Source organism: Podarcis gaigeae (genome assembly GCF_964106915.1).
Source record: "Podarcis gaigeae genome assembly, chromosome: 3".
Taxonomy (NCBI): domain Eukaryota; kingdom Metazoa; phylum Chordata; class Lepidosauria; order Squamata; family Lacertidae; genus Podarcis; species Podarcis gaigeae.
Window position 1 is genome coordinate 97,801,630 of NC_139680.1, and position 23,698 is coordinate 97,825,327.

The window sequence follows — 23,698 nt, forward strand, 5'->3', positions numbered from 1 at the left end:
GGGCCACCATTCCCCACCACCAACAGGTGAGGGCTTGCCTGCCAGGTGGGGCAGGAGGCGTGGAGGACGATTTTCACCCTCTGCGCCCCCCACTGCCGATGGGCAAGTGCTGGCCTGCCGGGTGGGGAGGGACAGGTCACGTGACGCCGGGCCCCCTCAATGTGGGGGGGGCAAGTTGGCACCCCTGCCAGAATCTCAGTAAGAATCACATTTAGTGTTAGGGACCACCTGAGCTAGAACCAGGGCTCACTGACTCTGTGTACAAATGCAAGTCCTCACGATCAACTGAACGTCAGCATGGACAAAATACGGGTCACCTGACATCTTTGTGACATCAGGTAATTGGCAGGTGGGTGGCTCTGCCCAAATGTCAAACTTTGCCCATGGGGATGAGATGATGAGGAAGGAAAGGATCCAGTCCACTAGTTACATCCAGTTCCTTACACCTGGTCTATATAAAGAGCTTTGTGTGAGTTGGGTATGACCAACAACAGCATTCCTTGTTCTGTTCTGCTATTTGCAATTTGAGGCTCAGGGAAAGCCTGGGCAGAAAGGTAAGCATTCAAAGTTGTGCATTACTACCACATTTAATTAACATTAGACTTGTTTTAGAATGCCCTACTTTCCCTTCCCCTTTCTTTCTTTCTTTCTTTCTTTCTAAGCGCCAGAAACCAAACCAAAAAAAGTAAGCTTAAGCTTACATTATCAAATGATCACCTGATTGAAAAAGTTTTGTGATCCACCATCAATTTCAAAAATCTACCATATGACCATGCATCTCATTTCCAATCACCTGATCAAGATTAACTTGCGGTTATCAAGATCTGACACCGATTGCATTAAACAAACTTGGCGGCAATCGATATCACAACGCTGCTTGTTCCACGTCATATCAATTTCTTCTTTATTGTATTGAGCCCAGATGTGTGGAACTCACAAGAGCACGGGTTCCCTATATTTGGTCTCTTAATTTACCGGTAAAAGAATAAGGCTGAATATGTTCCATCAGTTATTAATTTTCTGTCATTTAAACATGAAATGTGCCAGCAACTAGACCTTATTTCGCTTACTGAATGGTATCCTTATTTGAACATTAATCATCAGTTCTGAATTTCCATGAACTACTAATAAAGCTGTAGAGAAAAACACGTCTCTTTGTGTGGGCAACGTTCTAGGACTTGTTATTCTAGCCTGAGGTGCAAGATGAACTGGAGCTTCCTCAGCTTATGTATGTCACAGTGTTGGTAGAGTTGCCAGCAAAACCCTCCAAACCAGCAAATTCTCTCCTTTCGGGTATTTTCAAAAGGATTAAAAACTGCCCAAATAGCGTAAGGAGCTATTTCAAAAAACACAGTGTCCCCATGCCATTTGTGGTGGTTTTGCCTGCCAGCACCCAAGACCATGGGTCAAGCTGGCCAAAATGGATATAACACACTGGCAGGGGGAGAGCAGGTTTGGGCCAAAGTTATTATCAAATGGCTGTAAGCCACAGATCCAAGCTGCTCCAAGCTGCACATGGCGCAAGAAAGTCCAGCTTTCCCCAGGACTGAAGATAACAAGGTAGCCCCACAGACTAAGAAAGCTCCATGGGCCTACCACAGCCTCAAATCATTCATTTATTATTATTTAAGTCATAGCTTCCCACCCAAATATCTCGAAGCAGAATGAAATTCAACACTAAAATGTTAATATAACGTGTGGGGGGGGGCAGCCACTAGATCTCACGCCATTAGTGAATTATGGACAGATTGAGCGAATGAGACCAACAGTGGGTCTAATGGTCAAGATGGCAGTTTCTGCACGTGCTGTAGAGGGAAGTGAGGGGCAGATGGGGCTTGTCAACCTGGGAAAGTAGCCCATCTAGGAGAAGGGAAACTCTGATCCTAAGATGGTGGGATGGTGCCTTCTATGCCATATTGCTCTGCTTCCTTCTGGACCACATCTCAAGGCTGAGAGGGGGCTTTATCATCTGGGCAGCCCAAGACCTCCATACACACTGACCAGGCTTGCACCTTGGGAAGTCACTTCGGTGCTGCAGCAGTTTGGCTTCACCCTTGGAGGCACAACTCCATGTTTGGATGTCATCAACAGAAGTGTGTGTGTGTGTATTTAAGTTTTAAGTATATGTTAATACATATCATACACATGTATGTATGATATGTATTAACATATACATAAAACCTAAATAAATTCAGCAACAGCCAATGAACATTGTCACAATATCTAAAATGGGCTAATAACCAAGCTGGGGAAAGCCTGAGCGAACAGGCTTTGTTTTTAACAGCCTTTGGAAGCACCCGTACATTAAAAACAAAACAAGAGTCCTGCTGGATCAGGCCAAAGGACATCTGCTGATGCCTGTAGGCATCTGGTTGGCCACTGCAACAGGATATTGCCTACAGGGAGCCTGCAAGCAGCAGCAACCTTAAACAGATGCACTTCTCTTAGGAGGAACAATACACTGCAGATCTCACTGGTTTACTGCATAAAACCAATAGACAGGCACTAACCTAAGGTCCAGTAGGTCACTGCTTCCAGATGAGAAGGACTGCTGCAGATGGCATGTATATACATAAAGTGAATCATCGACTCTGCCAGCCACCACCAAAGCAAAATACGAACGGAGCCCCTGATGAAAACCCAGAGGTTGAACTTCAAACTGCAGGTTTCTTGTTTATTCATCTGTATTAGAAATAATAACAACAAAAACGATGATGATGATAATGAATGGTGATGATAACAATACTGTATAGAAAAGATGGGACATTTAGGCTGCAATCCTATATACACACTTACCTGGGAGCGAGTCCTACTGAACTCAGTGGGACTTACAGTGGTACCTCAGGTTAAGAACTTAATTCGTTCTGGAGGTCCGTTCTTAACCTGAAACTGTTCTTAACCTGAGGTGCCACTTTAGCTAATGGGGCCTCCCACTGCCGCCACACGATTTCTGTTCTCATCCTGAAGCAAAGTTCTTAACCTGAGGTACTATTTCTGGGTTAGCGGAGTCTGTAACCTGAAGCGTCTGTAACCTGAAGCGTCTGTAACCTGAAGCATCTGTAACCTGAGGTACCACTGTACTTCTGAGCAGACATGCAAAGGATTGCCCTGTTAATTAAGACAAGCAGCCTCATTTTTAAATATTTTAAAAGGTATGTCTGGATAGTAAAGTACTGAATGGATTGGGAAGACCAGTGCTCATGGAGTCTTGTACAGGAGTCTCAGTATGGCTGACAAATTTTATTACAGTGGTACCTCGGTTCTCGAATTTAATCCATTCCAGGAGTCCATTCAACTCCCAAAATGGTTTGAAAACCAAGGTGTGGCTTCTGATTGGCTGCAGGAGCTTCCTGCACTCAATCGGAAGCCACGGAAGCTGCGTTGGACGTTCGGCTTCCGAAAAACGTTCACAAACCGGAACACTCACTTCTGGGTTTGTAGCATTCGGGAGCCAATTTGTTCGGGAGCCAATTTGTTCGGGACTACCAAGGTATATGTATATGTATTTGAAGTGTAATATTAAGGCCATTATTGAAGTGTGGAGTAATTAAAAACCTGAGACGTGTGGATAGCACTTCTGTAAATAAATGGGCACAAAGGCCAGACTTTCCCAACCTGGTGCCCTTCTGATGCTTTGAACTACAACTTCCATCAGTCCCTGCTGTAGTATAAAGTTCCTGGAGAACACCAGGTTGGGTGTAGACCAAATGTGGGGAACCTAGATGTTTCAAACTACAACTCCCAGCAGCCCCACCAAGCATGGCCAATGGTAGTTCAGCAACAACTGGAAGGTTAAAGGTTCCCCACACCTGATATAAATCATGGTGTATGATGAGGGACTCACACATGGCGTTTTGCTGTTTGTACTCATATGATTATGACAAACTGTGGGCTCTACTTCTTTTAACCAATTTCCAAATAGAAGAAGCAGGAATCCATCACATTTGAAGTGCTTCTGACATGCTCCTGATCCGAAAACATAAATACTTCAAAGTAAACCAATTTCAACTGAATTTTCCTATGGCCCTTTCTTGTGCGAAGGAATGCATTTTTTAAAGTCCCCTTTCCAGTGCTTTATTCTAGAAAAAGAGGTGCCAGAACTCACTACGAACGCATCCTTTCTTCTCTTATAATGGCAATGGTGCCCAACTGAGAGACGCTGGAACTGATTTCCTGTGAGTTCCAACTGAAAAGAAGCCCTGCCCTTTCCTGATCTTGCACACCAGGTTTCCTCAAAGCAATCATATATCGAAGGAGGACCAAGCAAGATATTTGTCTAACATTATCAAATCCCCACTTTAAACTCTCAGTGTTTTTTTATAAGTGCCTCATCGACTCACACTAACTCTGGATCACGTACGTCAACCAATGCACTTGTTCTGTTAGCGAAAGGATTTCTGTTTCCACACCTTGTGCCCTACTCCGCAGAGTTGGGGGAAGCCCTGGATCAGGTTCAGGGGGGGATATAGGGAGAGGAGAATTTCTTTGGCATGGCACAAAGTCATTGCACTGATTGAATGAGTGTGCTCTTTACACTGTCAGATTTTCTAGCATTTTGTTCAATAAATGGTTTAAATAGAGTAAGTCTATCAGGATTCAAGCTTTGTGTAGTAGTTATGAGTCTGGTTGCGTGGATATGACTTTATTTTAAAAAAAACTGACCAAATTTTTATTCCTTGGTAAATTACTAACACATAACAAAAGCTTAAAAGATTTAGGCTTTCATGCCTTTTCATTTTTATCCGTCTCGCTAATGTCTGCTCACATCATGCAGAGCTGACTCATGTCTCTGAGCATCATGCTTAATCATTCTGCAAAGTTCCCTTCAACCCATAATGGCCAGTAGAATTCGCCCCCCACCCCCACCCCCAAAAGGCATGTGGGATTAGAATAGTCTCAACATCTAGTCTTTATCACCTGTTGGGATAATTGTTTCTGAAAAAGCATTTTGTTCCCTGACCTCTCAGGAAAGAGATTCTGAATGAGGCAATTGACCGAAGAGAAATGTGCTTATTTCCCTTTACACTCAGGATTTGCATTCAGGATTTCAAGCAGGAATAATTAAAATGTTGTTTTGAAATATTGAATTTGGAAAAAGTTGCCTTCATAGGAAGATATTCAGGCAACCCAATAAAGCAGGAAAATGATTCATTCAGAAGTATACTCATGTGTTAACTCATTTTTTGTTCAATGTGTGAATACCACTTTCTATATTATTATTATTTATTATTATTATTATTATTATTATTATTATTATTAGCACACCGTCAGTTAACACTGGCCAGCTTACACAAAATATTTTTAAAACACAGTAATAATTAACACCCCCCCCAAAAAAAACCCCACCATCCTTGCATAGAGGCAGCATAAAATAATTTTCAGCCCAGATGTAGGACACAGTTAGAACACCTGGGTTAACAAAAAATGCATTTGAAAGGCCTTAATTTGTTTTAACTGATTTTAACAGTGTATTTTTTTAAATCTACCCTGGGACCTCACGGTGAAGATAAGGTAAGAAATCTAATTACAATGACTAATAACAGAAAAGGCACAGAAAGTGAGCTTCTTTGGTGAGGCTATTTCCCACGACACAATGAACTATGTATTTTTGCACTCAAGACAATTTTGCCCTCCACAACAAACTCATTTGATGAGCCCTGATGTGAAGATAGCCAGACCCTACGTAGAGAGCATACACTAAAGGGGGAGGGGGCACTTTCAAACTACAGTAGGCCAGAAGGTCAAAAACAAGAACCTCAGGCTGGACACCATTCTCTTTCTTGCCCCCCATCCCTGACTTCTGGATGTTTGTTGCTGAGAATGGCTTCTCAGGGGGTTTGACAGACGGCAAAATGTTTCTCATAGGGATGCTTTCAAGTTAGTAGGGCCTTAACATTAAGAGCTAAGGTAGCTAACATTTCCCTTTTTCTGTGTGATTGAGTAATGGTTATTAGTTTCTCCTCAACTATGAGACCTAACCTTTAATGCAGTGTCCTCTCTCACTCTCTCTTCACAGATTCATGGAAGGTACATACTCTTTTAAGGAAGCATTACATGCAGAACAGAGTATAAAACATAAATGGAGTTGCCAGAATAGTTCAGAAGCACCTAACTGATATATATCTACACAGTGGATTTAGCTTGGCATAGGCAAACTCGGCCCTCCAGATGTTTTGAGACTACAACTCCCATCATCCCTGACCACTTGTCCTGTTAGCTAGGGATGATGGGAGTTGTAGTCCCAAAACATCTGGAGGGCCGAGTTTGCCTATGAATGATTCAGCCTAAATCTCAAATCATCTGAAATTCCGCTATTCATCCCAAAGTTTCCAAGATCTTTCAGGTTTCCTGGTTTTCTTTCTTTCCTTTGGAAAAAATCCAAATGTCCTTCATCCAAAGATATCAGGGGTGGGAACAATAATGAAAAGCCATAGAAGCAAAATGTAGCCCACCATAAAAGTATAAAAACCAAAAGGCAAGGTAAAATCACACAAATGTGGTCCCTTTAAAATGCCTGAGCAAACAAGGAAGTCTTACAGCACAGTCCAAGCCCAACATCTGCTGTTTGGATTCAACAGATTTTGGGCTTCCTCAGCTGAGCTGAGGAATCAGCAATAGCTATTCTCTACAGAAGTGATGGCCAAACTTGGTCCTCCAGCTGTTTTTGGACCACAACTCCCATCATCCCTAGCTAACAGGACCAGTGGTCAGGGGTAATGGGAATTGTAGTCTCAAAACAGCTGGAGGACCAAGTTTGGCCATCACTGCTCTACAGCATCAAATGTTGCTATACTGGCATAACTCTTTCATCTCAGCTCAACTGGCACAATTTGCGCCAGCTTCCTACAGTTAGTACTGTTCTGTTAACCAGGCACTGGAAAGATAGTAATGTTGACACCCACTGAGCTTCTCTAGAAAGGGCAATTGTAAGTTGTGGCACCACCACAGAAAAGCTCCTCTCCTATATGCAAGCATTAACACACTCCAGAAAGTGACAACATCTGTAGAAGGCCCTCAAAGTGGTTCTGAATACAGGGGGGAAATGCTATAAAAAAGTCAGAAATTAAATCATTATAACAAAATGCTTAAAAAGCTATGTATAAATCGCTTAGAATTTTTTTGTTTGCTCTCTGGCACCATCTGGTGTTGCATGTTTATAACGAATTCAAAACGGTTTTTTACTAATGTAGCTGAGTTAAGATTCTTAATTCACAGATAAAATGATATAGGAAGAGGCGTTCTTCCCAGTGTTTGGGTCCCAAGCCATTTAAGGCTTGAAAGGTAAGCATCTTCGCAGTGAATTGGGCTGTTCAGTGAATATGACGCCACCTTCTCGCATCTCCCTTTTGCAGGAAATTCTGGACTATGATTATGAGATGACATGGATATTTAGAACCTAACGAAATAGGTTATTTCCTGATAAAGCACATCAGTTCAGGCAGTCAATTTTTGTGGTCCTTCTCTACCACAACAGCTGTAAATCCTTATCACCTTTCATGCAATAATCCATAAACAACCTTGAAAGTTAATGCAATTTTCCGGAAGCTTCCCATACCACTAACACAGCCCCCTAAAACTGCAAAATAAATTCTACAACATCGCACATGCCTAATATTCAGCACATAATTTTGCTTAATTAAAAAGAAACTAAGATAATGCTGTTCAGCTAAAGAAAATGAAATCACATTTGCTCATCTTTCATCTTTCAGCTTTGGGTAAGGCCTCTTAAATGTTTACTTAATTATGGATTATTAGACTATTGTGAAGAAACAAAAAAAAAGAATTTGACTTTGTATTATTTATGATGATTAATTGATAATTCTCATTGTTCATTTATTACAAATCTTTAAATCATGTTATATGTATATTTGTACATTAAAACGTGGTGGTGGTGGGGGTGGGGGTGTTGCTTTTCTCCCAAGTTAGATTCAAGGCAGCTTCTAACATTTAAAATGAACATTATAAAATACAAAATAATAAAAAGAAACGAGTTAAAAAAGCAACTAAATTACACAGAATTATAGAATCACAGAACCGTAGAGTTGAAAGTGACCCTTGTCCAACCCCCTGCAATGAAGGAGTCTCAACGAGATCATACATGACAGATGTGTTAGAATTCCTGCTCCATGATTGCAGTCATGGGATTCTTGTCTTTCACATGATGGTATATGTTTTGACTCCACAAAGTGGGAAGTGATGAAGACAGGATGTTTGTGTTACTGTGTTCCGTGAAGGGGGACTACTGTCCTTTGTTCTTTTCCTCTTTGCTGTCTGATGCTAGAGAGAGAGGGAGCTATGTTGCAGTGCTCCATGTATGTTTATATGTAAATAAAGTAGATTAGCCAAAATGCTGAGTTGCTGAAATCTGTAACGCAAGGTGCACAAACTCTGTGGATCCCTGAGTGTGCCGGTGTCGGTTGGAATCAGTCGCTGTGATGTTCGGGCTGAAGAAAGCTTATGAAGCTCCCGAATGATCGACCAGGAGGGAGGGAACATGCCATTCGGGCATGTGTCTCTGCCAGGGTCCTACTCGAGTGTAGGCTGAACTCCTGACAAGATGACCATCCAACCTCTGGTCAAAAACCTCCAAGGAAGGAGAGTCCACTACCTCTTGTGTCTGTTCCACTGTTAAACAGCTCTGAAGGTCAGAAAGTACTTCCTGGTGTTCTGTCAGAATCTCCTTTCTTCTAACTTGAAGCCATTGATATGGGCCCTACACTCCAGAACAGAAGAAAGCAAGCTAGCTCCATCTTCCCTGTGACAATCCTTTAGATAGTTGAAGATTGCTTTCATATCGCCTCTCAGTCTCCAGGTTAAACATACCCAACTCCATTAATCCCTCCTACCAGATGTCAAAGAGAACAACAACTACCAGAGTTTTAGAAGACATCTGAAGGCAGCCCTGTTTAGGGAAGCTTTTAATGTTTGATGGATTACTGTACAGTGGCACCTCAGGTTAAGAACTTAATTAATTCCGGAGGTCCGTTCTTAACCTGAAACTGTTCTTAACCTGAGACCACTTTACCTAATGGGGCCTGCCGCTGCACCACCACCGCACGATTTCTGTTCTTATCCTGAAGCAAAGTTCTTAACCCAAGGTACTATTTCTGGGTTAGCAGAGTCTGTAACCTGAACCCTCTGTAACCCGAGGTACCACTGTATTTTGTTGGAAGCTGCCCAGAGTGGCTGGGGAAGTCCAGCAGGATGGGCAGGGTATAAATAATAAATTATTATTATTATTCATTGTTCCACATAAGATTTTCCAGAACCAGCAATTAAAATACAGTTTGCCCAGTGATCAGCGACAACAACTTTTCTAAGATTTGGGTTCAACAAAACAGGGGTCTTTTTATACATGGGGGCATCCTATACACGGAAAAATACAGTAAATTTCCCACATTCCCCATTGACAATCAGGCAGGAAGGCTTATGCACCAAGGGCACAGAGTCCACAATGGAGCCTTTCTGGAAGACCAAGTCAGCCTCCAGCACAGCCAAGTCATTCACCTGGCAAAACTCAGCAGCAGCCTCCTCAAGACTGTCAGCGATCTGCGATTCTGATTATTTAGTAAGAAACTGTAAACACAGCAGATATTAGACTATAATGTCCAACATGTCACTTGTATAATATGTTTGTTTGCCTGCATGTTTGTTATCTAAAAATTAAGCATTTACCTTCATTCATGCCAGGACACCTAGAATGCCCACATATCTTTTAGCTGGTGTGTGGGTGGGTGTGGGTGTGTGGGTGTGTGTCATGGTTTATACTTCTGAAGTAAATTAAGTATTTGTGGGGAAATAGGGGGAAAAATTCCTCAGTTGTTAAGGGTAAGGGAACGAGGAAACACCTCATTCAGCTAACTTCCCATTTCTTTATTTTATTCTTTCCCCTTTCTTTCCTTGCTCTGTTCATCGCTGGGAAATGATTACACAGATGATTGGCTTATTCTCCATAAAGAATGGAAGATTACTTAATAACTCTTATTACATCTTTCAGGGAGCTTGCCGGATGCTTTCACTATTCTGACTCATCTTTAATGACATCTCACTAGCAGCGAATACTTTGAAGAAACTACCATTCTTCAGAGTGCTTGGTGGGGGAGACTGGAAATTTCTGGGCTGCTGCCAATTCAGTGGTGATGCATGCCAATCAGACTTCTATAGGCATGTTGACACATCTGCTTCCTGTTCAAGCACCAAATCATAAAATAAAATATTCATCTAGGCACATCAGCAGAGATCTATCAAGGCCGTAGAGTGTTTCCTTTTAGTGGGAACCGGGTATCGACATTCCTTCAGCATCTTTGAAAATCTTTAGCTTGGAGGTAATTTTCCTTTCGTTTTATGGAACTGGTAGTAAGGTGCTTACAGCAGCTGATGTTCCTGCTATAGACTTGCCGATACAGCAGCTACAAATTCAAGATGAAATGGAATCTCACTAATGCAAGCACACAGGTCTCCACCTTCTCTCGTTTATTTCCTGAGCTGCCGGTTCTTTATTCTATATTGCAGAGATGGAAACCTCAGGCCTGGGGGACCAAATGAAGGTCTCGCTCTCTGGCCCTCAGGCCTCTTCCTAGGCTATACACCCTTTAGAGACACATCCCTCAGCAGCCGTTGTCTTTCACCCTCTTGGAGTGCTTTTGCCTGGCTGGAATAATAATACTAATAATAATAATAATTTATTATTTGTACCCCGCCCATCTGGCTGGGTTTCCACAGCCACTCTGGGCGGCTTCCAACAAAGATTAAAAATACATCAAAATGTTGCACATTAAAAACTTCCCTGAACAGGGCTGCCTTCAGATGTTTTCTAAATGTCAGGTAGTTGTTTATATCTTTGACATCTGATGGGAGGGTGTTCCACAGGGCGGGCACCATTACTAAGAAGGCCCTCTGCCTGGTTCCCTGTAGCTTTGCTTCTCGCAGTGAGGGAGCCGCCAGAAGGCCCTTGGTGCTGGACCTCAGTGTCCAGGCTGAACAATGGGGGTGGAGACACTTCTTCAGGTATACTGGGCCAGGGCTGTTTAGGGCTTTAAAGGTCAACACCAACACTTTGAATTGTGCTTGGAAATGTACTGGGAGCCAATGTAGGTCTTTCAAGACCGGTGTTATGTGGTCTCGGCGGCCACTCCCAGTCACCAGTCTAGCTGAACTCTGTGTCACTGAACTCTGATAATGCTTCCTGTTTGCTTGGACGGAGCATAGAGAGATTGAAGAATGTAGCCTACCATAGAATGGTAACACTGGCATTCATTGCTCCCCACAACAGACCCGAATGGCAAGTGAGCCACAGAATGTTGCCCAGAAGGGATTATGGCCTGTTGACTCATGTGGTCTATTAAGACAAGAGATTGCATTTAATTGCTTAATATATAGAAATTTAATTGTCCCCAAATTTAATCCTCAATATCTCCAGGCAGGGCTGAGGAAAGCTTTGTCTGAAACCCTCTAGAGCTGCACAAACAGCCTATTAGCAACACCTGTTAGCACCTAATAACAACAAATATTATCAGTGAAGCACATAAATTTTAATGCACCTTCCCCCCCAAATTCAAGATTTGTCTACACCTGTTGCAGAAACAGGACTGCCAGGCTGTGTCCCACTCTCCCCAGCTTCCATCCTGCAGAGAGCACTGTCATGTAAAATTATGTAAATACGCCAATGCTTAAAACATTTATCCACTTAAAATCTCATCAGCGAGAATTTTTGAAGTAAGGAAACATGCATTTTTAAGGAGATAATGAGAACAGGAGTTCAGCACAATCTGAAAAGAGCTTTCTGGCTTTACTTCCCAAAAGGCTAAAAAATCCTTATGATTAAATGACAATCTCTTTCAAGGCATGCAAGAAAATCTTATCGCCTCCTATTTGGAACACACACAACCAGCTCCCAAGACACCTCCAACATGTTCCAAAAATTCAAAGTTATATTCCATCAAAATTGGCCTAGATCTGATGGCCAAGAAAAGAGGTAAGCTTTCCTGGATCTGATGGCCCATTCTAAAAATCAGCATGATGAATTCTCACAGCTGAACTAACTTAGTCATTTGCAACATGCACACTTAGGGAGGAATTCAACACTGCATGGTGCAAGATTTTCAGTTTGCCAGACAGAACAATCCGCCTTCCCCCTGCCCCCCGCATGCTGTTCTGGGGGTTCTCTCAACCCTCCCAAGCCAATTTCAGTGGGTGCACAGGGGGAGGGGGAAGTCCCATTGCTTAAGCAGAAGCCCTTGCACAGAGCTTCCACTGACCAGACACATTAGGTGAATCCTGCCATTAGGGGTTGGGGACCTGACATTTTGCCTGTAGACTTTTCCCAATTATAGAGCTGGACAGGATCTTGTAGGTCACCCAATCCACCCGCTGCTCAGTGCAGGGAATCAAGAGCTACAGCAGGGATGGGGAACCCTTTTGGCCGGGCAGGGCAGATCGTTATCTCCCCTTCCCCCATCCCACAGGCCAACACTGACAAGTGGGTGGGGCCCATCAATCATCCTGTGCCATGAGGGCTCCATCCTGCTCTCTGCAGGGGTCTGCTTCGTGACAGGGAATGTGCTGGTGAAAATAATAATAATAATAATAATAATAGTGAATTGAATATAAGGAATCACATGTAGATTAGAGAAAAATATGTAATATCAAACAGCAATGCGGGGAAGGAGGGAAGCATCTAATATGAAGAACTTTTTTAGAAAGTTGTATTAAATTTGATGTAGTTCGACACTGATTTGTTAAAAACTTGGAAAACTAATAAATATTATTTGGCAAAAAAATATGTGCTGGTGAAGCAGTATCCAGCAGGAACAAACTCTTCACTCATCAGCTGAGGAGCAGAGGGTTCAATCCTGCTCTCTGCAGGGGTCACCCACAGTTGATTAGCAGGTGCGAGGGATGTTGAGGAAATGATCCCCTGGGCCAAACTTCCACCCTGTGGGTCATCCACACCCAGCCCCCTGCTCCATGCATGTAAGGTCTACAACCATCCGTTTTACATGCAGAAGGTCCTAGGTTCAACACTGGCGTCTTCAGGTAGGGTTGGTAAAGATTCCCTGTCTGAAATCCTGGAGAGCTGCTGCCCATCACTTCGAACAATAATGAGCTAGACGGACCAACAGCCTGACTCGGCATAAGGCAGCATCTCCAACAGATTGCTGTCCAATCTGTTCTTGAGAACTTGCAGTGAAGGGGAAGCCACCAACCCTCTAGATAGCTGGTTCCTTTGTCAAACTGCTCTTACGGTTAAAACATTTCTCCTAATACTCAACTGAAATTTCTGCTGTAGCTCTGAAGCCCATTAGATGTAGTCCTGCAGCAGTAAACAAGCCTTTGTCTTCTTTCCATGTGACATCCCTTCCACACCACTCACCATCTTTGCTGCCACCTCTCAAAATTTGATAAGGATTCCCCAAACCTTTCACCTAAGTCCCAGAACAGAGTCTATGCAGTGCCACACTAAAACAAACACCCTCGCCCTAGCTGCTGAGGAACCACCAATGATCACTCGGTTGAGTATTTCTTCCCAACCGGCTGTTAATCAACACTTAAGCAGTTTGTTAACCAGATTATCCTGGGGAGCTTTGTCAATGCTTTGCTGAAATCAAGATGAATTGCATCACCGTATTCCCACAACCCATTAAGCTAGTAAAGGGGGGGGGGGAATAGATGAGTCTGGATTTATTCTTGTGGCTGCCTTCAGCTCTTTTTGCACCTTGACCTTGCAAAGACAATTTTGAATCACAGGATTCTTTGATCCAGCCAGCGGGCCCTGCCAGTGGCTACACTGGTCTGAGGCCATGCCAAAGCTCCTACTTGCATGGATCCACTGTCAGTGTGTTTAGCATGCCACAAAAGCAACGCAACTCCCAAGAGGCTGGGCATCACGTAAGTGGTAAGATCAATATGGCGTCAGAAAACCATGTGGCCAGAGGCCTTCTGGTGAGCATAGGCATGAGAGAAAGCTATGGCAACAAAGCAGGTACATATTATGAAGTAGGGTTTTGCCAAAATTGGGTCCCCAGCTATTGCTGGACTACAACTCCCTGTCAACACACAGTCGTCCCGCTGCGAAGACCATCAGCCTCTGCTCCGACGTAAATCAGCAAACCCAGGCTTCAAAGCCAGGGCACACTATCAGCAGATCAAACTGTGCACACAGAATAGGCATGAGGCTTGTGAAAGCATACTACAACTACAGATTTATTAATCATAAATCAGGACAAAGAAACATGTCGTGTCATTCTCTCTCTCTCTCTCTGTCTTCTCAGAGAGAACAGGAAAACCAAAAACTATATACACAACGGAAGTTCCCAGCAAGCTGTGCTGGAATGTGAACAGACATGTGACACGCAACAGTTCCACACGTCAGCTCCTTAAGGTGGAATGGAAATCTCAACACTCCCATCATCCCTAGCTAGCAGGACCAGTGGTCAGGGATGTTGGGAATTGTAGTCCAAAAAGAGTTGGAGACCCAAGTCTGAGAAACCCTGTTATAAAGGGACTTAAGAACCAGCAGCTATGAGCAGTACAGAAATCTCTATTTTGCCAGGATCAAAGAATTATTATAATTATTATCATCAACACCATTATATCAATCACCTTCTAAACCACTCTCTCAAGGCCATTTGCATATAAGATACCAAAAAGTGCTGTCACCTGTTTATAAAATCCATCGAAGGTAATAATGGGTCCGTTGTGAAAGACAGGATAATAGAAGACATAAGCCAGCATCCAAAGGAATGGGTGATGAGTCATTTCGGCAGACCTGTACCAGCAGTACTCTAGACCAAAGCTTGTGTAATAGAGGCAGCGGACAGTCAGGGTGAAAAGAAGCAAGTAGTATTCACTTTCACTGGCATACCAGCCTCTCTGTAGAATAAAAGCAGATCAAAAATTATGTGAAATGTCACCCACTCATATAAGGAGATAAAGAACATTGCGGATTCAATGCCACACAACCACACACTAATCATTTTTACAATACTCGGTGTTTATAGTGCTCAGTGTATTAGGTACCACTATCTAAAATGCTACTTTGCTACTTTATTGAATATACCAAACACTGGTGCCATCTTTGGAGGGCCCTAGGTGCTTGGGCACCCACAAAATTTTGACTCTGGGTGCCCACCTGCTGCCTTACTGCTTTCTGGTGCCCTGGTGGCGACTAGACCGGGGCCTTTGTCTCCACCACAGAGCCTCTGTTGGGGCCTTCCTGTGGTTGCAACAGGCCTCGCTGGGCTTCCCCGTGGCCACAGCAGGTCCTGTTGAACCGCCTTCTGCCGCGTGATGTCACACTCGGGCACCCACAAAGTTGGGCAGAACCCAGCGTGTGTGATACCAAAAACTACATGATATATAGCAAAATCCATATGAATCACCAGAGTAGATACCACCTCGGGCAGATTTGAGCTACCATCAAATGTTGGCAAGTTGTTGGGTATTTTACCAGGGAACACAATTTGAATCTTCTGTGTTAAACACCCAAAGGTCTTGAGATGGCCTGCTCTTGGAGAGACTGGCAGCTTCTGGAGTGCTGCTATGCCTCCCCATCTGAACAGAGCAGAGCACAAGCTCATATACCGTATTTTTCACTCCATAAGACGCACTTTTTCACACCTAAAAAGTAAGGGGAAGTGTGTGTGCGTCTTAAGGAGAGAATGCAGGGGGCAGGCAGGCAGGAAAAGCTCCGTGCGGCTCTTGCAGGCTTTTCCCTAGGAGGGAGAAGGGACTGACGCGGCCAGTCAGTCCTTAAAGGGTGCGCGGCTCCTGTGGGAGGTGGGGGAATTACCATACCCATGCGCAGCCTTTCCCTGCCGGACAGGCTGAGTGTGGCTATGGCAGAAGCCAAGAAAGCAAGCAGGATGGATCCCACTCGCTGTCTTGGCTTCTTTGCTCTTTGGGGCTGGGGGAAGGGGAACCCGAGCTTCCCCCGCAGCCCCGAGAAGCTCTGTGAGAAGCAGACATAATATTTTTTTTCTTGATTTCCCCCTCTAAAAACTAGGTGCGCCTTATGGTCTGGTGCGCCTTATGGAGCGAAAAATACGGTACTATATGTATAAAGTTATATAGGAGCCGTTGCATGCTCTGTAACAGCACCAAAAATCATTCTCTATTCAGGGAGAGAAATCAATATTGAGATAAGGCCTGAGGAGGATGAAAATTAAGGCAGAAATAATAAACCCAGCGGCACAAGACCCACATGCACAAAGGTCTGTAACATTATTCAGACTCTGTATCCCGCTATGTGCTGTATACCTCTGGGGAAAGAATCCATAAAAAAAGCAAAAGGAGAGCTGCATTATCGTGCACTTTTGGCCTAAAACTCCTGTCTGCCTTTTTTAAAAAAAGAAAAACCCCAAAACCCTCCAGTCTGCTGAGCAGGACTGTAAAGGGAAGATCTGAGATCTGATGCTGTTGGAGATAAGCGCTTTAACAAGGGAAGTGAAAATTTCAATGGCACAGAGAGGGCTCCTTTGGGCAAATCGCATAACCACTTCCATCTGCATGGGGGTTCCGTTCCCAGTACCCGCATGTGTCCACAGAGCATGCATAAACCTGCTCTGCCCCGTTATTCCCCTGCTATACCCCATTCTGCCCCCATTCTTCCCCCTCCTGGGTCCAAAAGGACCTGTGCATTAGCGGTCACACATCAATTGGATGCACGCAAAACCTTCGCTGCCTGTAGTTTCACGGGTACAGCTTCCAGAAGGGTTTGTACCAGAAATCTAGCATAACATTTTATATGATAAGAACATAAAGTGAAAGTTCGGACTTCCTCTTCAAGGCAGACTTTCTAAGGCAAAGAACACAACATAAAGAATTGATTTCATTATGACCAACTTGACCTACTATTAGATTTGCTCACAGACTACCGGTTACCCACCCCTGTGATAAAGGGTACCAGATGAATGGTGTCTGCACAGAAGAGCAGAGAACAAGTCGAAGAGCATGGAAATGGTCTTTGGATGACCCCAGAGGTTGATAACGCACATTGGTGTTGGCCCCGGGCAAGGTAATACAAAACAACTCTTGGTGTCTATAGAGAGACAGATTTCATATTATGGTGGAAAAGCTGGAGGCACAGGTCACTGAAAGCAGCGCTAACAGCATAAATTAGTCCCAGTGGGTTGCATGGGAAACATTCCACCAGTACAGTACTAACATTAAAATAGCAAAAATCACTGCTTCATTATGAGAAACCCTCATTTCCTCGCCCATTTTCAAACGTGGGATAGGTAGGTAACAGGAACAAAGGCGTTAGCCAGCAGCTCTAAGCTTAAAGTCAGAGGGGATTTCATTGGCACAATGAAAGTTCTGAGTCAGAGAAAACCAAAAAACTTATCTAGAAAAAGTATCAGGGTAGCAATGGGAGTCACGACAGATTGACATTTCCTTAATTGTTTCCCACTGAAACTTAAGAAAAATTGTCCCAATAAGACTAGAAAGCAATTTTTGACTCTGCGTCCACCAACCACAGACCATTGCTGACAACATTGAAAGGAGCAGGAGAATGCAGAGACCTCATAAAAACAGAGTGGTACTAGGTTTGTGGGGCCGATTACTTGATGAGAGAACACTCAGGCACTTATTATCTCCATTATCCTGCTGATTCGAAAGGTCAGCACGACCACAGAATATGGAACCTTGCAGAAATATAAAAAGGAGACATGGATCTGCAACTGAATACTTCTACAAGACTTGTCTTCATTTTATGAAATCATGAATCACACTATGAAAGGCCCAGCTTGACAAAGAAAATGATGATTAGGGTAGTTAAAAGAAAAGTCTACTAACAGAGCTAATATGTGAAGCATAACAAAACCAAAGTTCAGAAACCAACGAACCATGGCTTCAAACTGTGGTTTGTTGGCAGTAAGCAAATCATAGTTAAGCCATTAGGCAGAATTCAGGCAGTAGAGTTTGCCTGCCCAGGGTGGAGTCCATCCCTAGCATGAGTTACTGTTCTAGACATAAGCTTCACCCTCTCCACACTGCTATAAAACCCCTCAAATAAGTCCTGCTCTTTTGGGAGATAGCAGCAGCTTGGTCATAAATTTATTGTTCAGTTTGTTGCGCTAGTTCCTCTGCTGGTTGTTTGGGACACTGGTTTTTGTTTTATTAGATGATGTTTTCAGTCATTTTTGAAATCACCAAGAGATTTTATGGACAGCAGCATAAAAATCTGAATAAATAACAGCAACAATGCTGATAACACTTCTTCCTAAAATGCACCTGATGCAGAGAAAGAGGAGGACTGCATAAAACAGCAGCAGAGGCAAAGCCAGAACAGTACATCATGCAGAGAGACAGTGACTAACCCCTCCTCCGAGGATGGGTACTTTGCGCTAGTTCGCCCTAGCACACATGTTGGAAATTCCTGAAATGAGAGGGGTAACTATTCTTTAAACCTTAAGCTTTCTTATAAAAGAAGATTCCTCAAAATGCACATTTTCAGAACCAAATTGAAAAGTGGTTATTTCAACAATAAAGCGCTTGGTATGAATGAATTTAAACAAATTAATCACAGTATTATTTTTATTTTTAAAAAAACCAACCAGTTACCTTTATTTCTTCCAGGGCAGACACACGCAAAGTTGACAACAGAAGCAATGAGCCCAGCCACATCAGAAAGGGGTTCTTAAATTGAGCCACTCCGTACGAGAAAGTTACATGTAGAAAAATCACTGCCAGACCATTGGTACCAAGCAGAAACCAACAGGCTGCCATGCCATACACCATCAGAAACCATGGTTTGTACTAAAAAGACAGGGAGGACAATAATGAACAAAAACACTCGCTTTCGGTTCAATGCATGACTCAAGACTCAGCTCCGGATTCAACTCAGTTTTGCATCAGTTTGTACAAGGAATGGGATAGGAGTACAATTTGATCCCCTGCTAAATTTGCCCATTTGCCCTCTGACAAAGAAATGACCAGTCCATAATTTTAATGGTAGGTTTATTGTAGCTGTGAGAGACAGAATAACAACAGGAAAACCCCCCAGAAACCCAGAAGACCAACGAGCAGAGATTGATGTGCATTATAATGAGTGAAATAAGTGTTTGATCCCCATTAACCAGCCAGATGTCAGGCTACCTGGTATCTTCACTGTATGTAACAAGCACTTGCTGCAAGGGAGAGGTCTTACCTGTAATCTCAGCTCGTTAACAGTACCTGTACAAAAGACACCTGTCAACAGAATTAATCAATCCAGCAGATTCCAAAGTAGCCACCATGACCAAGACCAAAGAGCTGTCCAAGGATGTCAGGGACAAGATTGTAGACCTGCACAAGGCTGGACTGGGCAAATTTAGCAGGGGATCAAATACCTTTTCCCCCTCACTGTAGATTTGGAACCAACCCATTAGTCACACTTAGGTTGCGGCGCTTGGAAAAATGTCAGCGCCTGCCTATATTACAAAAACACAGTGTCGACCTGTAGCACATAACAGAGACATCTGTGGAAAGTGTGTGATATTTAATTTCAAGCTACTGTACAACCACTCCCCTTCAAATATTTAAAATAGGAAAAATTCTTGAAGGAATAATTGAAAATAAAAGTGGCTCACTTCTAATGAATTCCATGCTGAGCAGTGTTGCAGGCTCTCTGTTCCATAAGATTATTAAAACTAAAGGAGAGAGAGGGGAGGAACCCACTGACGTGTGGCACTAAAGCAGGCGAGCAAAGGGAATCCGTGCATTTCTACAAGGACTGGGGAAGAAATGGGTTCATGTGGCCCAAGGGGGAACTAATTTCCCCACCTACATAAATAAGAGAGTTTTTCTTCTTCTTTTCTTTGCCTTTGCAAATGTGGTTGTTTCTGAAAGACTAAGGGCTTCTTCTTCTTCTTCTTTTGGTTAATCTTTCACACATGCATCCAATAAAGATATATTTATGCCTCTTGTCTGCTTAGATTTTGAAGCCCTTACAAAAATTGGCGGTTGCAGAGGATGGTTTTCTTTGCAGCTGGAATTGCTACAGTGGTTCTTTCTTAGCTTCAAAGAGTGACTAGACAGGCCTCTTGAAGACTTCCAAAGAACAGCTGAAAAACACTGAATATTATCTGAAATGCTGTTCCCCTCTGCTGGGTCACACAATGTCCCTACATAGAGCAGCACTGGAACAATATGTGCAGCTCTTAACCATGTCTTTCTACTGACTAAGTTGTGATTTTTGATTTATTTTTTTAACCACATTTCAGGGTGTGTGACTGATGTAACACTTGCTATTCCCGCCCCCCACCATGCTTTGTTCTAGACCAGGCATAGGCAGACTCAGCCCTCAGATGTTTTGGGATGACAATTCCCATCATCCCTGACCACTGGTCCTGTTAGCTAGGGATGATGGGAGTTGTAGTCCCAAAACATCTGGAGGGCTGAGTTTGCCTCTGCCTGTTCTAGACCCTTCACACATTAGCCATGAAAAATGGGAGAGGCCTGTGCAGAAGTGAGACAGCTGGGTACACTTACTCCAGGCCTCGGAGGGCTAAATTGGTGGGGGCAACCCACTAGGGTTTTAGTTTGAGTTTATAACTTTATTCTCCCACCTCCAGCATCAGACAAACTCTACCCAGGACTGGAAAGGGCACCACATATTTAAAGGGTACTACAGCTGTGCCCCTTGATCCAGCCTCCGATGTTGAGTGAAGCTCTGTACCCCTAGAAGTCACAGGAGATCCCATTGGGCAGGCATATATCCCACCTTTTAGGGTTGCTACCAGGACTGAATGTCACTTTGTGCTACCTGTGGGAAGGGAGGCCACAGAGGCAACAAAACACGTCTACGCTACTAGTACTGTAAAACTAGAGCTTTCTTATTCTTCTTAGAGATAATGGTCAATTTATTTGTTGATCCAAAGCAATTTCCAAATTAGAGCAGGTCAGCTCAAAGTCGCCTACCTTCTTCATGTAAAGGCTGGACAGCTGTGATACCGTGAGGTGACCAAAAAGAAGCCACAGGATATATCCTTTACCCCATTCCATCCAAAAATTCCATTCAAAATCCATGGGATCCTAGGCATAAATTGAATCCATCATAAAACGGGTTTAAAGCATGAGGAGGAGACTGGAAATACATGATCACTGCTTTCATTTCAATTTAGGTCGCAAACCAGGAGAAACCATGGCTGAAGAAGGTATCCAACATAACACATGAGGGCTTTTTCTATCACTGTTTATTGAGTTGTAACTCATTATTTTTAAATTGTAAACCACCTTTGAGTGCATTGGAAGAAAGACGGTATATAAATTTAAGTACTATACTTCCTCCCTGCTCTCTCTCTCTCTCTCTCTCTCTCTCTCTCTCTCTCTTCCTCCCCTGGCAATGTATCCATCACAATCTGTATGGCCACATTCGCTTTCTGAAGATATTCCCAGGATGCCTGCCAAGAACAATGCCATCTTTTGCACAATGTTGATCAAAAGGAATTTCCAAATTAGAACAGAAAGCAGACGGCAATCACTGTCTGGGTGTCTGTATGAATTCATGCTGTTAAAAGTGTGGCACAGTTTTCAAGTAGGTGCTGGAGGAATTTTTCCTCCCCTTTGCTTTAGCTTGAAGCCTATGAAACAACCACAAAATCTTTAGCGCCAACAAAGCAGCCGTATAACATTTCGCTGTCTGCGATCCTCGTGAGAGGACAATAGAAAAGGTCTGTGAGGCTAAATTAATACGTTATGCACCATATCCTTCTCTTACAAATATATATGCACACACAATAGGCATACTTAACACACACCGTTATATATAGGGGCATACACATATGTACACATCCATATAAATTAACCCAGTAATATGCTAAGGGATTTGGGTGTCACAGTAGCAATCATGCCTTCAGGAGTCACTGGCTAAGCTGCCCGTCATGAGGGTGGGAAGACTAGGTAGTCACAAAGGTCACAGGCAGTGCTTTTTTCTTTAAAAAAATGTTTAGGGGTACTCTCACTTTCCTACTCATTGAGGCCAAACTCAGATTCACAAAATGTTTAGGGGTATGCGTACCCCTGCATAGGTAAAGGTAAAGGGACCCCTGACCATTAGGTCCAGTCGTGGACCACTCTGGGGTTGTGGTGCTCATCTCACTTTACTGGCCTAGGGAGCCGGCGTACAGCTTCTGGGTCATGTGGCCAGCATGACTAAGCCGCTTCTGGCGAACCAGAGCAGCACACGGAAACGCCGTTTACCTTCCCGCTGGAGCAGTACCTATTTATCTACTTGCACTTCATGCGTTCGAACTGCTAGGTTGGAAGGAGCAGGGACCGAGCAACGGGAGCTCACCCCATTGCGGGGATTCGAACCGTCAACCTTCTGATCGGCAAGCCCTAGGCTCTGTGGCTTAACCCACAGCACCACCTGCGTCCCACTGCATACCCTCCCCCCAAAAGCACTGGTCATAGGCTTAGCTGCTCTGCTGCTAAGGTTCACTGCTTGCAATTTGCTGAGCTACTCTAATCCTTAAGAATCTCTATCGCCAACTGCTGAGCTCCTCAGAAGCTAGGCAGGGCAGGCACGGTTGCTGAAGCATGAGGAACAGACCAAGTCTAGGAAAAGAGCAAGCAGGGGCTGAGTCAGCAGCAAGGCATGGGAAGCAAGGTGGCCTAGGAAAAGAGACTGGGGGGTCAGATGGGGCAGAGAGAGAGAATGGTCCAAAAAAAAATGATGGGAGGAATAGAAGGCCGGTCTGAAAGGGGAAGGGGTACCGGGTGGTCAGGGAGGCCACCCAGTTGGTGGGGAGATTGGTGGGGCTCACATGACCTCCTGCTGCCTGTGTCACTTTTTCATACTGGGAGTAAGATGGGGAGGCAAGGCAGCGCCAAAGTCAGTGCAGTGGAAGCACCGGATTAGTTCTGCTGCTATGTCTGACTCACTAGCCTTACCCTTCCCTCTGTATTTCCCAGTAATCCGCAGGGATGTGGAACAAAGCTCCCATATTGATTTAAAGGAAGCGGTATGGGGAGGGAGCGTGGCTCAGTGGTAGAGAAGAAACACACAGAGATTCAATCCCTGGCATCTCCAAGCAGAGCTTCCTGTCTGAAACCCTGGTGATATGCTGCCAGTTAGAGTAGGCAATACTGACCTAGATGGGCCATAATATAAAGGCGATGTTTTCAAACCTTTGGCCTAAGTGAAATGCCACCAGTTCCTGCAATTACCGTATTTTTCGCTCTATAAGATGCACCATAAGACGCACCTAGTTTTAGAGGAGGAGAACAATTAAAAAAAATGTTCTCTCACTCTCTGCACAGCGCCTCTCCAGCAAAGCAGGAGGAGAAATGGAAGGGGCTCCGTTTCTCCTCCCGCTTCACTGAAGGGGTGCTGCGCAGAGAGGGAAAGCTGTGCAGCAGCTCTCCAGCGAAGCGAAGCCAGGAGAGCAAGAGGGATGCTCTCCTGCCTTCAGCGAAAGCTGTGCAGCCTGCATTCGCTCCATAAGACGCACACACATTTCCCCTTACTTTTTAGGAGGGGGGAAGTGTGTCTTATAGAGCGAAAAATATGGTATTTATGAACAGACATGACATATAAGAGGCAATAAAAGAAGCCAACTAGTTAAAGCATTCCCTCTCAGAGTATCTGAGCATACTGCCACATTTCTTTACATTTCCAGGTGCAACAGACCCAGGATAGATGGATAACTCATTAGAATAGGCTTACAAAATACATAATCAGGCCAGTCCCATCCCTTATTGCTATTCCTGCAGA

General features: G+C 43.8%; 1 protein-coding gene across 3 annotated transcripts in view; it reads right to left on the minus strand.

The window, feature by feature from the left end:
- The window catches only part of HHAT (hedgehog acyltransferase), a 169,795-nt gene that overhangs the window by 134,694 nt on the left and 11,403 nt on the right, over positions 1-23,698 (minus strand). For all 3 annotated transcript variants that reach the window (XM_083733553.1, XM_083733554.1, XM_083733555.1), the window contains exons 4-7: positions 20,902-21,015; positions 18,565-18,759; positions 14,659-14,871; positions 2,511-2,682 (exon numbers count right to left, since the gene is read on the minus strand). In XM_083733553.1, the coding sequence (XP_083589679.1) occupies positions 2,511-2,682; positions 14,659-14,871; positions 18,565-18,759; positions 20,902-21,015 (694 nt within the window). The remainder of the gene's footprint in view (positions 1-2,510; positions 2,683-14,658; positions 14,872-18,564; positions 18,760-20,901; positions 21,016-23,698) is intronic.